General features: G+C 40.8%; 1 protein-coding gene across 4 annotated transcripts in view; it reads right to left on the minus strand.

Annotated features, from left to right (window-relative positions):
- The window catches only part of SSBP3 (single stranded DNA binding protein 3), a 167713-nt gene that overhangs the window by 45132 nt on the left and 103651 nt on the right, over positions 1-18930 (minus strand). For all 4 annotated transcript variants that reach the window (XM_081010677.1, XM_081010675.1, XM_081010678.1 and 1 more), the window contains exon 5: positions 3576-3665. In XM_081010677.1, the coding sequence (XP_080866803.1) occupies positions 3576-3665 (90 nt within the window). The remainder of the gene's footprint in view (positions 1-3575; positions 3666-18930) is intronic.

Genomic DNA, 18930 nt, shown 5'->3' on the forward strand with positions numbered 1-18930 from the left:
ATGCAATTCAGCTCTTAATCTTACCTTTCCCCCCACATTAATTTCGTTTCTGCTTTACCAACAGGATTATAAACTAGTAAACAAATGTAGCTAGTTAGCATGGGAAAATGCAGGGAGTCAAAGCTCAATAAAATGCAAAAGTGCTGAGGAACACCATCATCGGCTGGCTCCCAAGGTCTCAATGCATTAGGGGGCAGTGTAGGAACACAAACTTGATAGTGCTTTGTTATGGTGCATCCCTCACTAACTGCTGATGCATAGCTAAAACAGCAACAGACATTGATTTATGTTCAACTTTCCATTTCATCAGAGAGATTTTTCAAAATGCTACACACAGAGTTCAAAAATCAGCAGGAAAATACACGGCCACCAAGTGTACAGCAATAGCCGTACACAAAGAGCCTGAAAGAACACATAAGGTAACTGAGCATTGCTAGAAAACTCAAAGCACATATAGAATCTCATTTTCCAATCCTCGCCACTCTCTCCAGAGCAGGGTTAGGCAACTAGATAAGAGTCTGGACCCTTCAGTGCATCTTACACCATAATGTAAAAGACAACACATGCCCATCTTTAACTGCTGCAAAGCCTGCCTTATCTCTGGAGGAGGTGCTGGCTGGTTTATAAGGAAGGCCCAGTATCAGCAGCTGGCACTGTCGGGCATTTGCTAGGGTCCATGGGCTGGCAAGCAGTCCATGGCTGATGGCTGACAAAACCCTGAAGTGGCCGCTATTGCAGGGAGGAAGCGGAGCAGTTGGCCATCTAGCAGCCCACCCTGTTCTTCTGGGGAAATTGGGGGGGGGGGGCGCGAGAAAGTGGCCAGTACTTGGTGGCTGTTACACTCCCTTCTCCTTCACTACCAGCCCGTTCACCTGCCTTTTCTAGCTGGGGTCAAAGAGAAAGAAGAGAAATAGCCTCCACTATCAACACACAGGCTAACAGGGCTGGGGAGGCTCCACCATATACTGAAACCCTCCGTTTGTGAATTTGGAAAACTAAACTAAAGGTGATAAAAAGTTGAACTGTTTGTTATATTTCTGTCTCTTGGGCATTTTGATTTGCAAATGTTTTGAAGCCAAAGGGTGCAGCTTCTGACTTCTTTTATTTAAAAAATGGGTTTTCTTTGTGATCTCCCCCCCCCCCCCGAAACTGCAAAGGGAAACATAGATAGTTATAGCTGTATTCTCCGTCACTGGTCTGCAGACCCGCTTGACCTCAGGCCAGACACGAGAGCAGGCATTGTCAGCGGAGCAGTTGCTCTTTTGTCCTGCCTTAGTTACAAATACAGAAGTTCAAGCAATATCCTTCGTAACCTGGAAAGGACCACATTGGCACGGTGTGCATGTCATGTTAAACCAAGGTTTGCTCTTGGCTTATCACTTCCTGTATGTTTGTTTGGAGAGAAACAATTCACAAGCCTGGGTTCACAATGAGTCACATTTTGGGGCAGCACAGCAGCAGCGGAGGAGGAGGAGGAGGAATTAAGCACCCATGATCTCAGGAGCATGTACCAGCACACTGCTCATTTACATTAAACTATAGTTTACTTTAACTAAAGTTTAATACAGGGTTCCCAATGTGGTGCCCATGGGCTTCTGTGTGTCTGCAGAGGACTTCCATGGTGCTGAAATCATGTCATCATCTCTGCGCAGATGAAAGCAGGCTCAAAAGTGTGTCTGGTTGAACCCTGAATTTAGTTTTATACCTTCTAAATCTTACTGCTGATTTTTTTATTTGTACTATGTATCTCTGCCCCAGCACATTCAGACAGAGGGGCAGATTATAAATACCTTTAGTGAATTTATATATATCCCAAATCAAAATGGCCAATACTGTGCCATCTAATTGATTTACTGCTTAAAGGTTCAGCACAGTGTCAGCTTGTTGAACTGTTAAGTTTGGAATACTTGCCCCAAAACAAACAAAAATCCTCTGAAAAACATTGATAAAAGAGGATTCTTTCTATCAAACAGACTGAAATAAAAATCTACGTATGTTGTACCCAAGGCATACAAAACTTGAATTGCTGGCAGATGTTCCCATCTCACATCTTCTTTCACTTATTTCCACCAATATAAAAAACTCGCTTAAGCCTCTTTTAGTATCTCAGAACCAAGAGATTCTCTTTTTCCAAGTACGCACATGTCCTACAAATATATTATTCATTTTTTTAAAAAATTAATACAGCAGGCTAACAAGCCCCATCCACAGAATTAGTAGTTTTAGCATCGTAATCCAGATCATATAACTTTGATAAAAGTATTCATCGCTCAATAATTTTTTTCTTGCACACAGTCACTAACTCAAATAAGGTAAAACATACTTCCAGACTACAACCAATATTCATAACTTTTTAGAAAATATTCTTGCTGATATGTAGCTCTGAAATACTAAAATGAACATCACTACCAATGACACTGGTAATCAATTAAACTTATGGCTTAATATTCACGTGTCCCTTTTTAATTGACCATTGCCACTCATTAGGAAGAGGTATCCTAGTGTTCATGAATTTAAGAAGGTGCTATCCTTCATGGTTACAGAGATTAAAATGAATACATACTAGTCACAATATGCCAGGTTACAAGAAATAAAACGGCAACAAACTAAACTTGCTACTTATTAGATCTTATGAATTCTATTGCTTTAAAAATATTTTTAATGAGTTGCCAGAAGTTTATAAATATTGGGGATTAGCAGTTGCAAACTTAGATAATGTAAGTGCTGGAAATCCTGTGCCTATGTGTAACAACAAAACAACAGAAAACCACCACCACCATCAATGTGTGGCTTATATTAACTGCATCCTGCAGCTCCCAATGTATCCGACATGGCCCTTGAAGGAAGCACAATTAGCCCAGCCATAACATAACACAGAGAGGAGGCATTTTGAAGAATTAAAACCTGTTAAAAATCCTGATTGCTTGAAAATCACTGTTAAACCCCGTTCTCTTGTTTCAACCATAAATGTCCTTCACCTTAGGTGTTGCTCACAAAACTATTACTTGGAAATCACATAAGGCTAAAGGGAAACTTTGCTAAAAGAAGGGAAATTTCAAGGGGAAATGAACTCAACTCCAATAGGCAGATATTGAGATACTGAGTTTCTCTCTCATTGCCATGACAGGCTGGATGGGTTTCTGCCTGTGGCGAGAGCTTAAGCTGGTTTTGTTAAAAGATTTCAGTGATGGCAGTTGGAAAAAATCAAGTGGTTAACCAGAAGGAAAAGAAGAAGAATCCAAATCCTGAATGTTCTGAATTACACACAAGCCTGTCATGACCATGACCAACAAATAAATAATTTTTTTAAAAGCAGATTTGGAAAATACTGAATTGTAAAAAAACAAAACACAAAATGAATCTTGCTTTCCAGACCAGAAAAAGCTAACACATACACACTGCAAAAACAAAGGTTAAGGGAAACCAAGCAGAATATTACAGCTAATTGGGTACTTCTGGCAGTTTTGTTTAAAAAGTGTCTCTGAGACTATGATGCATCTGTAAACTACTTAAGAATCCATTCATGCTCATGCATGCAGCAAACAGCAGCAAAAGTCAGGAGAGCCAATTCTTACCTGAAAGAAACCTGGAGGAATGGGTCCCCCTGGCATTCCATCATTTGGAGGAATGTTTCCAAGTACTGGACTTGGTGCTGCAGCTGCACTCTGTACAAAACAAAAAAAATATACGTATAGATAAACAGCACTGATTTCAGGTCAGCTGAAAAGGAAGTCAACACACATCTCACGGCTCCATCAATTAGCACATAACCAATAACCAATACCATCATCATCAAGCCTACCCAAAGGAAATCAAACACTTCGCATTGTAAGAATGTGCCATTAAGAGTAATAGAATGCCAATGGCTGCCGTTCAGATTAATGTGCAACTGGGAGTCTGGTTCCCAGTAACTGCAGCAGGTTTCAAAGCTAAGCCACCATACTGAAATTCCCAAAGCATACCCACAGTCAATGGAGGTGGCAAACTCCTATGTTTTGAGTGGAGGGTGTGCACAAGCACAATCTGATACCTCTGTTACAACATCTGGGGTCTTCTTCAGTGTAAAACATGGTTATTCATCCAATAAATAATGAGTTATCAGCCATCCCACTCGTTCTTGTTATAATTAAAAAACTTCATAAATATAAATGCCAGTTGCCAACATCATGAGAAGTGTCTAGACGTCTGCTTGAACATGTGAATGTGTATCTGTGGACTGGGGCACATATGAAAGTCCCATCCGCACTGTCCCAGTGCGGGCTGTCCTGTCCACTCAGCTCCTAGCCTCTCCTGTGCTGATGTTCTCATGTGCTCATGTTCAAGCAAATATGAGTAAAAGCCCCTGCAGACATTTCCTGCTCTGGAAAAATATACTAACCACCACAATCTCATCTAAATGTATCAAAAGCTGGAAATGTTCATTTCTGCTTCATAAAACATGGGATTTTGCAGTGAATATTTAAAGCAGAGCAAAAAAAAAAAGTGTTATGTCTTGGGTTTTTATTAATTATTTTTATTGGAGTTTTAAGATATGCTTTCATTGTACAGTATAACAATGCAAACAGCAAGTATTCCTATTCAGAAGCACAATTTTAAAAATAAAGAAACCAGATTTAGAATAAATACAAATCAAAATAACATAAATTGTTTTCCAGATATGTATATTGGCAGGTGATCAATATATAAAATCAAACTGTTAATAAAACATTCACAATGATAAAAAAATATGGGGGGGGGGAGAATAAATAAGGTTTAAATCAACCAGATCCATTTGTACGCTGGCAATGGGCACTGCCCATGTTATTTAATATTTGTATTAACTACAAAATCATACCAAACAGAAATAAATTTATCTAGCTTATTCTGGCCTTTCAAAACACTTAGTTTGCAAGTCCATTTTTCCAGTAAAACTATATCCCATATTATGTGGGACCAGTACTTTATGGTGGCCTCTCCAGTGTCAAGCTATGGGTGCCATCTAATTGTTAACTTCATACCTCTTCCTTCCTCCCAAAGCAGCACAGAGAAGGCTTTTTGCTTCAAAATCACCCTACAAGGTAGGTTCTGAGGTATGCCCAAGGCCACCCAGAAAGCTTCATAGCTGAGCAGGGAATATGAATCCGAGTTTCCCACATCCAAAGCCAACATTCTAGCCACTTCACCACACTCTGGCACTCAAGTTTCCTTCTCCTCCCACAAATTCTGACCTTTACTTTAATTCCCCAGATTGTCCTCATTTGATCTTTGGCACCATTTTATGAGGTTTATATGGGATTTGGGGGGAAAGGGTTGCCCATTAATAGACCCCAATATAATTTCTTAATCATATCTGGAATTCTACTAACCGAACCAAGTAATTTTGTACAGAACAAACCTAGCAGCCTCCTAGTTAAAGCAAAAATAACGGCAAAAGTTTGGTTTTGCTTGTCCCCCCCCCCCACTTTTACCAAACAAAGTGAAGTCTATACCAAAGATGAATCACCACCCATCACCCGTATTGTGTATATGGTCAGCACAACTGTTAGCATTGACTCTTTCACTTTCTATTTTTGAAAGTGAAAAGGATGCCAAGTAGCAAGACGATATTTGAGGCATAAAGGAAAAGGCATGAAACGAAAGCTAGTGTAGTTGAAGGCACAGAATGTCGTTTTTACATAATCAACAGCAGCTAACTATGGAAATAAGAACCATTTCTAAGCGGCCAGTCCGCTTCGGCTTTCCATCTATGGAGTTAAAAACACCACAGATTTGTGCACCCTTAACCAGCTCATGACTCTTGTGCTTGCACAAAGCATTAAACAATGGTTTAGCATTATGAGGAAAAGCAACAGTGCGCCACAGGCTTATGCACTCCTCGTCCTCCTCAGGCAGCTGCAGCTCAGCTTCATATGCTAAACCATGTTTGTGCAAACTTGGGTGTTTGCCAGTTTTTTGCTCTAAAGGAGGATAAAGAATCCTTCCCTCAAAATTCACCATTACTGACTTTCAGGCAGAAATTAATCGGCCATACCTGTATCTGTCTGTGTCTGTCTATGTGTCTCTGTACTAGGGGTGGGGGGAGATTTTTACATACACCCAAGAGGAAAAATAATTTAGCTCAGGAGGAGATCCAAAGTTCCAATATATCACATGGTTCAGACTTCCACTGGGTAGAAGAAATGGAAAGGCTGAATGCAAAAAGCATTAAAATGTATGGGATTCCATTTTTTACTATGGTCCTTACACATGTGTACCAGATCAGTAATTCTTATACACTGGTGACATTTGTCTGAAAGAAAGCCTCTCCTTACAGCATTTGTTGACCACCCTAAGTAATTGACAGAAGGTCTTTATTCCTTAGAAAGAGACATATTCTGCTTTATAGACATAATTAAGCATAGCCATTTTCTTTCTCTTCAACAACTTATGACCAAAATTCTGGGATTCAAGGTGTATTGGTATCAGTTATTCCAGGTCCAACAGGTGCAGTATTTTTGTCAATAAAAATAACATTTGACATTCATTAAAGTGCACACATTTACCATTTATGTGCTTGTATACTGAAATTCCTGTCCAGGTAGTGAAAACATTTCAGTTTAATATCTAACTAATGCTGGCAGAGCTGTGATGAACCACAAATACATGGTGGTCGTGTTTGGCTGTTTAGATTTTTGGCTAAAACGTGTTTGATGGTGCAGACACCTTCGCCAGACAATCATAGGACCCTGGAGAAACATTATAGGATATCCTCCCAGGGCACCAAGCAGAAGCAGTACGCAATCAACTACTCATCACCTTTCGACAGTTGCCAAAGTAGAAATAGCTATACACTGCAAAAGTCAAAAACTACTCAATGTTAATTTTTGGTACAGAAAGATATGGGAACATCTCATCTTGGGCAAACTGGCACACCAAGTAAGATTTTCTAAGAATGGTTTAAATCAGTAGTATTGACCCCTGGTATCCATGTATAACAAATGCATGGAGGTCACTCCTGAATTTAGCTTGACTAATATTTACCAAATAATTATGCACTTTTGAAATGTTGAATCCCTTTTTTTGCAAGTCCAGGTTCATCTCTCCAATTGTGTGGTTATTAATTTTTTCTTGCGTTTTTAAATTTGTTTTAAAAATCCATTATTTAAAATCTTAAACAAAAAAACCCTTTTAATAGGGTCATTTGTAGCTCCTTTGCCTCATCCTGCCAGGATGGAGTAGCAGCAAAGTGTCAGAAAAGTTTGTCCTTTCCATTTTCAGTTCCACACCAAAAGCTACTAGGAAAAGAAGGAATGCCTTTATTGTGGCACAATGGGATCCGAATAGGTGCCCTTGTATTTCAAATAGTAAAATTCTAATCACCATACTAAGATAGGCGGAATCTACACATACATACAAAATGTTGTGAACATGCTTTTTAAAAAAAGTTTTGAAAAACACATTGAATTTGTCATAGCTCACTGTCGCCATCTAGTGCGACATTTGTATACTGCACTTTACAACACACTTAAAACGTTTTATTTGCAGCTGTGTAGCTGAGTCCATAGACACTTTCTATACTAATCCAATACAATCATCCCTGCTGTCCCCAAAAGTATTTTTCCTCCCAAAGGACTGCTGAAATCTGCGAACAAGTTGTACACAAGACACTTTTGAACCATTAACTGTAAGCTTGATTTAAAGGAAATCTGCAAGACTTTCTATATATTTCCTGTACACCTTTTTCCTTCTTCCTTACCAGGTATAGAGGAGGTTCTTTCAGCTGGGGGTGGGAGATGGAGCAGAGGGAAAAATATGTTTTTTAAAGCTTTATTATAAATTCAAGTATTACTGGTTTTGGAATGCTAATGGATAGTGAATAATCTAGTGGAATATCAGAAGCACAAAGTACAGGAATACTGATCAAGAAGGGAAAGGATTTTAAAAATCAATGGTGATTTCAGAAACACCTGGCAGAAGTGATCTTCTGGAGGGGTAGGGATGCATGTAAAAACTCCTAGACTAAATTAATGGCCAAGAAAAATTATCATCCCAAGTGTGTACATTTGTATGTGTTTTAAGAAAAGGGAAGGGTAGGGAAAGAAGGTTGTAAACCAATAGGGGGACAGTAAAATAATAAAGCAGGCACTCTTTTTACATCATAAAGTTGGAAAAACAGGGAAACAAGCATAATTTCTCATTCCTTTGTAGGCCATCTTAAAAGAGCAAGCAGAAATTTTATTCTAAGGCCACTAAACATAGTGTAACTTCTCTGTAAAGTGAATGAATGGTCTTAATGAAAGTATGTCCAGGATCCAGCTCCAAACTGCAGTATACTCAATTACATTTTTTTAATAAAAGCTCTCTATCACACAAAGTGCTGCTCTTCCAAAGACAGCAGGCATCGCAATAAAGCTGCCAGCCAATATTTTATTGTTTCAGGAGATTTCCAGCATACTATAATCCCTTGCTGGTGAGCCTCCCAGAGTTAAATAGATCCCCAAAACAGCTTAGAATAATGCAGTTCAGAGACTCTAGAGTTCTACAAACCATCTAAACATCGGGGGTGGGGGACAGAATCCTGCACACTGTATTTAGCACTGCTATGTATAATGCAATGTTTGCCAGTGTAAACTAGCAAAGAATATAGTATTCAACGTACTGCTGGGCAGAAGAAGAAGAAGTCAAATGCATAGATCTACAGTTAATGTTCTTCATCTACAATGGTATGAAAAGCACCCCGGATATGCAGCCAAGCCATGGAAAACGAACCGCCAGGTATCATGGTCCCTTTGTGTGGTGTGCACAACCTCTCGGCTTGGACATATTGCAGACGCAGCAAGGCATCTGTTACATTTCCTGGCTGGCCTGGAATGCCCTGCACAGCTGCCAGTTGGAATGCAGGGTACAATGAAAACCTCTTCTGCTAGCACAGGCATACCTCCCATCAAATCGTGGGAGTTATTTTTCCAAGATACACACATGTCAATTCAATACGCACTGTGACACTTGGTTGGGACTTAATAATTAAAGGGCCCACCAGTGCCCTGAACAGAATGCAAAAGCAAGAATCGCATCTAAGAGACATGATGCATTATTCAGAAGGCTGGAGTGTGGCATTCTCTCTCCCTCCCTTCCTCCCTCTGCCCCCCCCCCCGTACCCCCATCCTCCAAATGGCAGTTCATCTACAAGAGCAAGAGCAAACCTCCAAATCTATAGGCTCTGGATGGAAAGTGTCAGGAAGGCCAAGGAAACAAGTGAGGGAGAAACTCGTATCACTGGGTACCAACCACATTAGGTGGTGTCACATCTAACATGGCAAGGATGGGTCTTCACAAGATCACTGAACTTTCCCGTTCCTTGTTACTTGAAGGAATCATCCATTTACCCTGGATTAGGCTCCTCTCCTGCATAAAACTCACCAGCAACTGGGTGCACAGGACAGTGTTAATTGGCGGCGGTGGCTGCATTGAAGCAGACAAACTGGATCCTACCCACCCTGAGTGCTTTTCTGGATAAGGAGAGAGAAGCCGGGCATGCTGCAGGCAACCAATGCCAGTGAGAGTCACTTTGAAGGTGAATTAAAACACACCAGCAATAGATCCTGGGAGGATGATGCCTATGTACAAGGTGCTGCACTAAGATTTGGGATTGTGGCATGTTTCTGAAAGAAACACGTCTTTATCACTAATGTCATAAGATAACTAGGGGGAAGGAAGTTATGCTCCATTCCACTGGTCACCTTATCATCATATGAGTGGACAATTTCCCTTCATAAGGTTCACACAGCAACCAGGATGCTGTACAGGAGGGACAGGGTTGAAAAGCCTTCTTAAAAAGAGGGCCAGAATAAATATATAAAAAAAGAAACCTGATTAGGCAATTCTTGACTTTTGTCTGACTCCCTTCATACTAGAGGCTGCAAAGGTGGAGAATGGTGATGAATGGCTAAGGCAGAGAAAATCCTAGAAACAGGTAACAAAAAGTTAACTAGCTAAGTGATCTGAGGTCAGAAAAGTGAAAGAACAATGTATTTTATTAAATAAATTATGCAGAATGTAGTGAACAAAGGCGGAGGGATGAGAGCAACGGGATGAAAAAAAGGTCAAGCCAGTAGAGAAGTTTTGAGCTGGCTCTAGACACATAAAAGAAACGTTTCGGTTAAATGCGTTGCAAATTTAAGCAGGGAAAACAGGTAGAGAAAAATGGGACTCCACAGCAGCACCTGGTGGCACAATGTTATATTGCATGTACAACATGTATAAATTGCTTTTTCTTTGCCAATCTAGCTGAGTCCTTGTTTAAAGCTTGGGAGGGAGGGAGTTGGGTCACATGTAAGAGAAGTGATGCCAAGAACAGAGTGTCACAATAATGGGTTGGAAGAGTTATACCATATATGTGTTATATTTTATAACGGTAGTAAAGTAGCAGCCAACTTGTATCCTTTCCACACATTTTTCTCTCCTTATATAAAATAATTCCTTAACTGGGAGTAGACATCAGGTCTGGCTATAGTATTACTGTATGCAAATCACAGGTTGTGATAGGGACCAGCAGGTAAACAGTTGCAATAAGCTTAGCAAGTCTTTTGAGCTGCTTGATCATTATGAGATTGCACAAGATGTTACTGAACTTGCTACTTTGAAAGTTGTTTGCCAATTCTCTCAATGAACTTGCACCACCAAGCCATCCTGCACTTCACAGTGTGGAGAGAATTTGTGTTGATGACTTCTCTCTTTGCACCCTGAATGCTCTTCAACATGCCTGTAACCGGGATATCCAGGCATTATTTGGCTCATAAGAAGACAGTGCAAGACCCTTGAGGATACTTCTTTGCTAAATCTCTAGAGTAAAGGCCTAAACAGGCTCAGTACTACCATGCCACATGGTCTGCCAAATATCAGGCCCTAAAATTCATATTACTGTGATATAATATGAATATTTTTGTAACAGAATATGATTTTAAAAACTGGGGCCGGGGGGAGGCAAAGCTCATGTAAAGAGGGTTAACTGTGCCCAATAAATGATCTCATTATTTAAAACACTGTGCCCTGAAAAATGTTCAGCAGCGATTGCAACTGCTTGAGCCATTTGGTGCACCTGGTGGAGTTACAAGACTTCTGGGAAACATCATTACTTTGGGGCAGAACTTAACATCTGCATTTGTGGGAGGTCTGACAGATTTCTGCAGGATGGGAGACAAGGTTCAGAATTTCTACTTAGCTGTAAATGCAAAGTAAATTATGGGGCAGTTTCTGACATTCATTAATTATATTTTAAAAATGAACCAGCACAGAAAATGATGAAAATCTGGATGGATGAGTTCTGCTTCCAAACGTAGACATGCAGTCAACACACCGGCTCGGTACACTCCAGCAGATGCCGTCTAAGCCTTTAAATCGCACACTAATTGTGCTAATTGAGCTAACAGTCGCTGTTTCGTCTCCCAGCCCTGAGTCAACCAGCATCTTCTGGTACTGCTACAGAGATCCAAGCTGTTGGCTTTAGTGTTATTTTGTCAGCCATTAAATGATTCATCAGAGTCATTAATTGATTTATTACTGCTGCCTGCAAGTATAGCTTTGCAAATAAAGAATGATGTAGGTCAGAATGCAAAAGAAATTGAACAAAACAACACAGCGAGGAACTGGATGCTTAAATAATCTGTAGGAATCCCACACAGAGATTTTTTAAAAAGTTATGGGGGCAAAGGGAGTTAAGTAGGGGAGAGGAAAGATTAGCCACTGTTTGACTCCAACATGATGGAATCTACTCAACTACCCAACTCTAACCTTCGGCTGCATGCAAAAGGCATCGTGAGCTGTCACGAGATCCCGCAGCCCTCCAAACGAGTGATCATTTTCTTCTGTTAAACGATCCAAAGCTGGAAACAAAGTCAAAAGGATTCCACAACAGCTTAAGATGGTTTGATGTGAAAGGACTACAAAACCAGGTTTCAGACATGCATACTAAAAAAGAAAAGAAAAAAATGATTCCATTTCTGTGGTGCTTTCACAGCTGACCAATTCATCATGAAGACTGCAGACAGTGGTTACATGCAGCAGGCTAAAGAGCCTCATTTATTAAGAGCAGGGCTCCTCTTAATTCAAGACCCAGTCAGGGCAACCTGGGCATTCTCTGGCTGAGAAACACAAAACACAACTCCGTCTGCATTCTGACACTAGTAAATCTGAAGCCTTTGTAATTAGATGCAGAGTCCAGACTATGAACCCATTACACAGCTTTTTTGTGTGTGCCCTCAACCTATAAGATAGTTATAGTAGGAATCTTGTGCTGATTTTGATCTAGTGAAGGTATTTATAATCAACTTGGACAAAGAAGTGGAGGAGATGCTCATGAAGCTCTGCAGACAACACCCAATTTAGCAACTAATACTTTCAGAAACAGAATCTGGATCCAAGATGATCGCAGCAAGATGAAAAACTGGCCCAAAATTAACAAAATGATTCTTAAACAGGGATTAATATAAAGTTTTTCATCTGAGCAGAAAGAGTAGAATATAATTCTAGGTTGTGTCACCAGAAGTAGAATGTCCAGAGTAATGTCCAAAGTATTGGACATTGGACTCTATTCTGCTTTGGTCATACTTCCAGTTCTGGGCTGCAAAGTTTAAGATGGGTATGGACAAAATGGACCGCAGACAGAAGAAAGTGATAAAGATGGTGACAAGGAAGATCATGTCATTTGAGGAAAAGTGGATGGGTATGTTTAACTTGGAGAAGAGATGTAACAGTCATCGTCAGATATCTGAAGGGCTGTCAGATAGATGGACCAAATTAATTCTATGTTGCTCTGCAGGGTAGGACCAGAGCCAAAGGGTTCAAATTACAAGAAAAGGAATTTAGACTGAACATTAGGAAGAACTTTGTGATGGCATGAGTTGTACAACAGTGGAAGAAACCGTCTTGGAAAGTTAAAGGTTTTCAAGCAGAGGTTGAGTGTTGCCACCAGCCAGGGATTTTGTAGTAGTAGGTTTCCTGCATTGGCAAGAGGTTGGACTAGATGAGAGCTGAGGTCCCATCCAACCTTTTAATTTAGGATATTCCTATACAGCTTTACACAAATGGACAATTCATTCTACCCCAAGGGCTGCACTGCAGCCTCTTTTTATTTATTTTTGTTCATTAAAGACTAAAAGCAACAGCAATTTGCATAACATTTTAGAGCATTGGTCTTCAACTGGTGGGTCGGGACCCACAAGTGGGGTCATGGACTGATCTGAGGTGGGTCACAACAGGAGCACTGCTGCCATGCAAATATCTGGTAAAAGATGACGAAATGGGTCCCCAAATGCATGTTTGGGTTAAAGGTGGGTGCTGGGTATGAAAAGGTTGAAGACGACTGTTTTAAAGAGCACTGAAAGTGCTTTTCATTAATCTTTGTAACAAGCCTGTAAGGTTGGTCAGTATTATAATCCCCACACTGCAGATTTTGGAGGGGGGTGGGCATGGAGAAGGGGCTGAGAGGAAGTCACTTGCCTAAAGGCCTTTAATGAAGCAAGATTTAAAATGGGGAATTCCCCAGTTCATAGTTCAGCCTCCTAAACTACTACACACCAGCTATAGACAGGTGGGGTTATGAGTAAGTTTCAAAACAACAGTAAAATCCATTTAAATAAAGTAAGATCAGAGAGTCAAAGCACAAAACAGAGCACTTGCATGTCAGCACTGCAGGTCTATGACAGCAGTGGCTTAAGACACTGCATGTAATTAGAATGGAAGAAACACAGCAAGGTTTTCAACATTAAATTTATTGCACGGGTGCTCCTGCAAGGGGGGGGGGACTTTTCAGAGGTTTCCATGTGAGGCTGCAACACTGACGCTAGACTCCAGTTCAAACAACTCCTACTTGGACCACCATTGGATTTCTCAAACCGCATACTGCTTACACTCAGGCGTAGTTTACACACGTGGCCAAACAAGGTGTTACTTTGAGGCGGTGCTTGGACAGTACCACTTCAGGCTGCAGGTGGGGCAATACAACTTTTGAACACTCCACTGCATTAAAAACACACTTTCCTACAAGCAAAAAGAAAAAAACCTAGCACATCATACAGAAGGGTTTTAGTCCAGCCCTGCCCTTGTCGACTTGCTGGGATTTGTCTGTTTGTTTGTTTTTCTAATATGCACTCGGAGCAGCTTTCGGCACCTGCAGTCTGAAGTGGTACTGTCCACTCGTACCAGCTTAGGACTCTACCACTTGATTCTTCCGCAGGCCTCAGATATAATTAGTCAAGAGCCATACAAGTGAAACACAAATTATACTTCCCCCAGCCTGCCATTTGTAATAACCTCCACAAAACAGGAATTTCTATGGCTCTCTGGTTTGAATTAAATGCTGGCTGCTTAAAAGGCCGGAGGGGGGGGTGCGCGGTGCAGAGACGGAGGTGCCCTCACTGCTAAACATTCTCTTAAAAACTTCCGGAGGTACAACACAACCATCCTCACCCAGTCCTGACAATGTTTTGGTAGAGTATCTGGAGTGTGTCATTCCACCAGAAGGCAGTGATGTAATCTCCACAGGAATGGTTATTCTGTTCTTTTATCTTGCACCTCACTCCTGGTGTGATTTACACATAGGCAGACTGGGGCCTGCTCCGTGGAAGACAAACAGCAGTTCACTCTCCAACTCCAGATTAGCTATGAAAACAATTTGCCTGTGCTTACACAGAAGCCCTACTCTCTGGAAACCAGCCAGGCTTGGGGGAGGGCAGGGGAGGGAATTAAACAAGGCCCATCTAGCCTTTAAACTATTATGAAATGGGAGGATTTCGGTGCCCTGCATTTCAGCTGCAAGCTAATAGTTCTGTTTTAATCCAAGGAAGAAGAGGAGGAGCTCTGACATACAGAACCACCGACTGAATATAAGCTCTGTCCCTGCCTCACTTGAATAGAAGGGAGGATTTGGATGGATCATATGAAAACTGAAAGCTCAGTTCTCTAGAAATTGTTCACCTGCAGCTTATCTATCATTTCTAGAGTTCGGGTTGCTTTACAATGGCACATTTAATTTAATCCTTGTAACAACTTTGTAAGGTATGTTAGGAATAGTGACTCGTCAGAGGCCAGATAGCGAGCTGCCTCCCCCCCCCACCTCACCCTGAAATTTTCATAATATAGCTTTCCCCCCTCAATTAATAGTGTGTAGAAAAATCACACTAATATTAGCCTGCTGCACCACTGGCTCATATTTTGCTAGCAATTCTACTATCAGAAGATCCCACTACTATCAAAAGGCACAACTAAACACGTTTGTGGAAGGAGAAAATGATACACCAAGTTTACAAGTCTCTGGCCCTTTCCTTCTGGCATTTTGTTGCTGTGGTCCATTTGCTCTCCTTTGTTTTCTGCAGAGCTTGCTGGGACCCTACACTGACTGGACGCTCCAAGTCTTGGCAGAGACTTCCTATCCATGGTTGTTTATAGAGGCACCTTCTTTTAGAGATGTGATGGCCATACTCAGCCTCCAACAGTTTTGGGACTACAACTCCCATCATCCCTAGCTAACAGGACCAGTGGTCAGGGATGATGGGAATTGTAGTCCCAAAACAGCTGGAGGGCCAAGTTTGGCCATCACTGTTTTAGAGAGTTCCTGGGATACAGATTCTGGCAGCCATAATTAGTTCCAATTGCTTTCAGATGACTTGGTTTAACTCAATTTTTTTCTTCAGGTAAGACCCCCCAATCTCCACACACAACCACCCGAAATTTAGGTGAGTGGTTACTTAAGTGGGTGTGTCATCTTGGCCATGGCACCAGAAACGTTGCCTGGAGCAAAGTTTATGTATTTTTGCTGCTAAAGACGATTTTATTTGGAGGGGACTTCAAGCATATTTTTTATAGCTTTCCTGGGTTTTGATGAGGTCTCAGTGATTTTTTTTCATTGTTTAATTGCATTTGTTTTTAAATTGGACACCACCCGTTTTTAGTGAAGGGTGCTAATACATAGACCGAATAATTAAACTGCAGTGTTGTGCTAGGTGTTATACAGACAAACAAAATGGGACTGCAAAGATCTTACAACCTAAGCACAATACAATATATTAAGCCAGCAGGCAAAATAATAAGAGCTTTTCTTCAAGCCTCTCAGCAGCGTAACAAGAAAGCAGTAAGATGGCCTTGTGGCTGTGTTAGCCCTGCAAAGAACAATACTGCTGCAGAAAGAACTGAAAATGTAACAAATAAGAGGTGGGTATCCACAGGATTACCACGAACTTGTATCCTTAATTATGCTGAGAAGCAGGTAAAAAACCCCCAAATTTCCTTCATCCATTGTATAATTTATAAAAATATGAGCAGAAAGTAACTTCCTAATCTAACTATAATGTGTACCAGTCCATGAGAAAGCAATATTTTTATACATGCTATGAGCAGAATCAACTTAGACATTTTTGCCTGAAGCAGTTTGGGGCCCTACATGATCATCACCATTATTATTATTATTATTATTATTATTATTATTATTATTCCAATCTGGAATAAGAGGTGCCTCAAGTAACAATGTTAGATCCAGGAGTACCCCCAAGCTACATTCAGAACAGGCTGTCTTCCCACCTCCTGGACCTTAACATATAAAACTTCAGTCTTTCCAGGATTCTGTTTCAATTTGTTGGCTGGCATCAAGCCTATCTCTGCCTCCAAACACCTGTCTAGCACCTCAACCACCTCTTCTGATTGAGATGGGTGTCATCCACATATTGGTGACCCTGCACTCAAAGACTCCTGATGGCAGCTCTCAACATATAGATGTCAATAGCATGGGGTACAAGATGGAACTCTGCATGACACCATAGGAAAGCGCCCTTTGCATTGAACAGTGCCCCCTCCCATAACTACTTTCTGGAAATTACTCTGGGGGCAGGAGCAGACCCACTGCAATACAGTGTCCCCAACCCCCACCTCCCTGAGCAACACCAGAAGGAAACCATGGTCAATGGTATCAAAAGCCACCAAAAGGTCAAAAAAGAGGTCTAATCCGATGCATAAAGCTTTAAGCCCCATCTGTGAAAATGATCGGTATTTAAATATCATCCTTTTCATATGTCAGCCTAACCATATTTTATAAGTTCTCAGGGACCAAGCAAGAATTATACAGTCATACTGTGAAAACAGACTTTTTAAAACTATAGCACGGAAGAGCTTGTGTTGGAATGCCAGTGCTTTCTTTAAGAAAATGTGCTCAGCTTACGGTTTGGGGGGCGGGGAGAGTTTTATCTCCTAACCAGCTGCTTTGCTCAACCTGAGATCAGATCCAATTCGTGTGCCTCCTCATGTATCACCTCCAGGAAGAAAGGTTGTTCAAGCCACATTCTGCTCTTGGCTACACATGTGGAACCTCCCTGGTGCCTTCAATAAACTTAGCCTAGGTGCAATGATTGGAGTCAGTGATACGCAGGAAAGCAGGAAGAAACCCGACAGTTATCTGAACTGTGTTTACTCTTCTGGGTTAGCTTGAGTTAAAAAAAATATATTCAGCATTTGGATTATATGACTGAAAGTAGCAAATAGGACCAGGCAAACAGAGTTATGCACTGCAGTGACATGGTTTCTACACTTGCTTTTCAAAAAGGAAATGCAGTGTACAGGAGCATGGCCAGAGCGCTTATGGACAGTAACAATTACTTTAGACAAAGTAGGATAGCCCACCTGACAACTAACCACCAAAAAGTGTACAGCAGGGTTAAATCCATGGCCCAATTTTACATCCGTGGTCCCAGGCTACAGAGGCTAAAGACAAAAATATAGCCCTTATAACAACAATATTACTGTTTGGGAAATGTGCCCCAACCTACAACATAATGGTTAAAAGAAAAAATTGGCAGTCAATAAGGAAGTTTTTTAAAGGAAGGCTTTTCATGCCATCCAACAACGAATACAGCATCCATTAATAAAGCAGAAGAGAATACTTGCGCAATGCAAAGCCTATCACGGGTACTGGTAGAAATACAGAAAATTTCATTTCTGGTTCTGCAGCATGTGACAAAACCTTTGTCATATCACTTCACCTCTATCCACCTGTAAAGTGGAGTTCATTATTGTGCTACTTTCCCAAAAGGTACAAGGATTGATTCAATTTACTGAAGCACTGTAATTAAACTTTCACATGCTCAGGGTTAATCTGTGCAGTTTAAATTTCATGCCATCTTTGTTACTATGAAATGTAAAAGGCAGAAAATCCAGTCAAGGTTTGGGTCTACAGTACCTGGCAACGCTAGTTGTAATCCTATGGTACCAAGTCACATTTAATCAACCCACAAATAATGGCTTCAGCTGTCTTACATTTCTGAGCAGCATTAATAAGTAAATAATTGGTCTGTTTGGCAAAAACTATCCCAGATATATTTACAGGATTAAAGGCTTCTAGTAGCAGATTGATTAACTGTCCCTCTATTTAAAAAAAGAGTCACTGAAAGATGCCTGCTTGTTATTTTGATAATTTACTGGAGTCTTCAGTTTCATTACCTCTTGTCTAGTCTGAAACAAGCAACAGCAGTATTTTGCCAAGCAATAAGCCACTTAATGAAACAAGTTGTTTAGTAAATTCACTACATGCATCTTTTTATTGAGCTACATAATACTTCTAGGTAATAGTAGTAACTCTAAGCCATCAGTAAAGCAGTCTGAGAAGACTAAACAGAGGCTACCTAGGCCTAACAGTTTTAAGGTACCTGAAACTGCTTGATTATTTTTTTTAAGGTACCAGACATGTAACTCTACATTTGTCAATTGTGACCTTTTAGGCCAGCTCCCCAGGTCAGTGATCTGTTTATTGAAAGGTAAGCATTTACAGACCTGTACCTAGCCCAACCTGAACGGTTTCTGCCATGTCTTAAAAGCAACCTTAACCACATTAACTGAATCAGGTATTAACAGAGGGCAGACAAGGTTCTCCTTACCTATGAAGCCTCTTATTACCAACAGGTCTGAATTCAAGTCTAGAACCACACATGTGAT

Source organism: Podarcis pityusensis (genome assembly GCF_964106645.2).
Source record: "Podarcis pityusensis genome assembly, chromosome: 6".
Classification (NCBI taxonomy): domain Eukaryota; kingdom Metazoa; phylum Chordata; class Lepidosauria; order Squamata; family Lacertidae; genus Podarcis; species Podarcis pityusensis.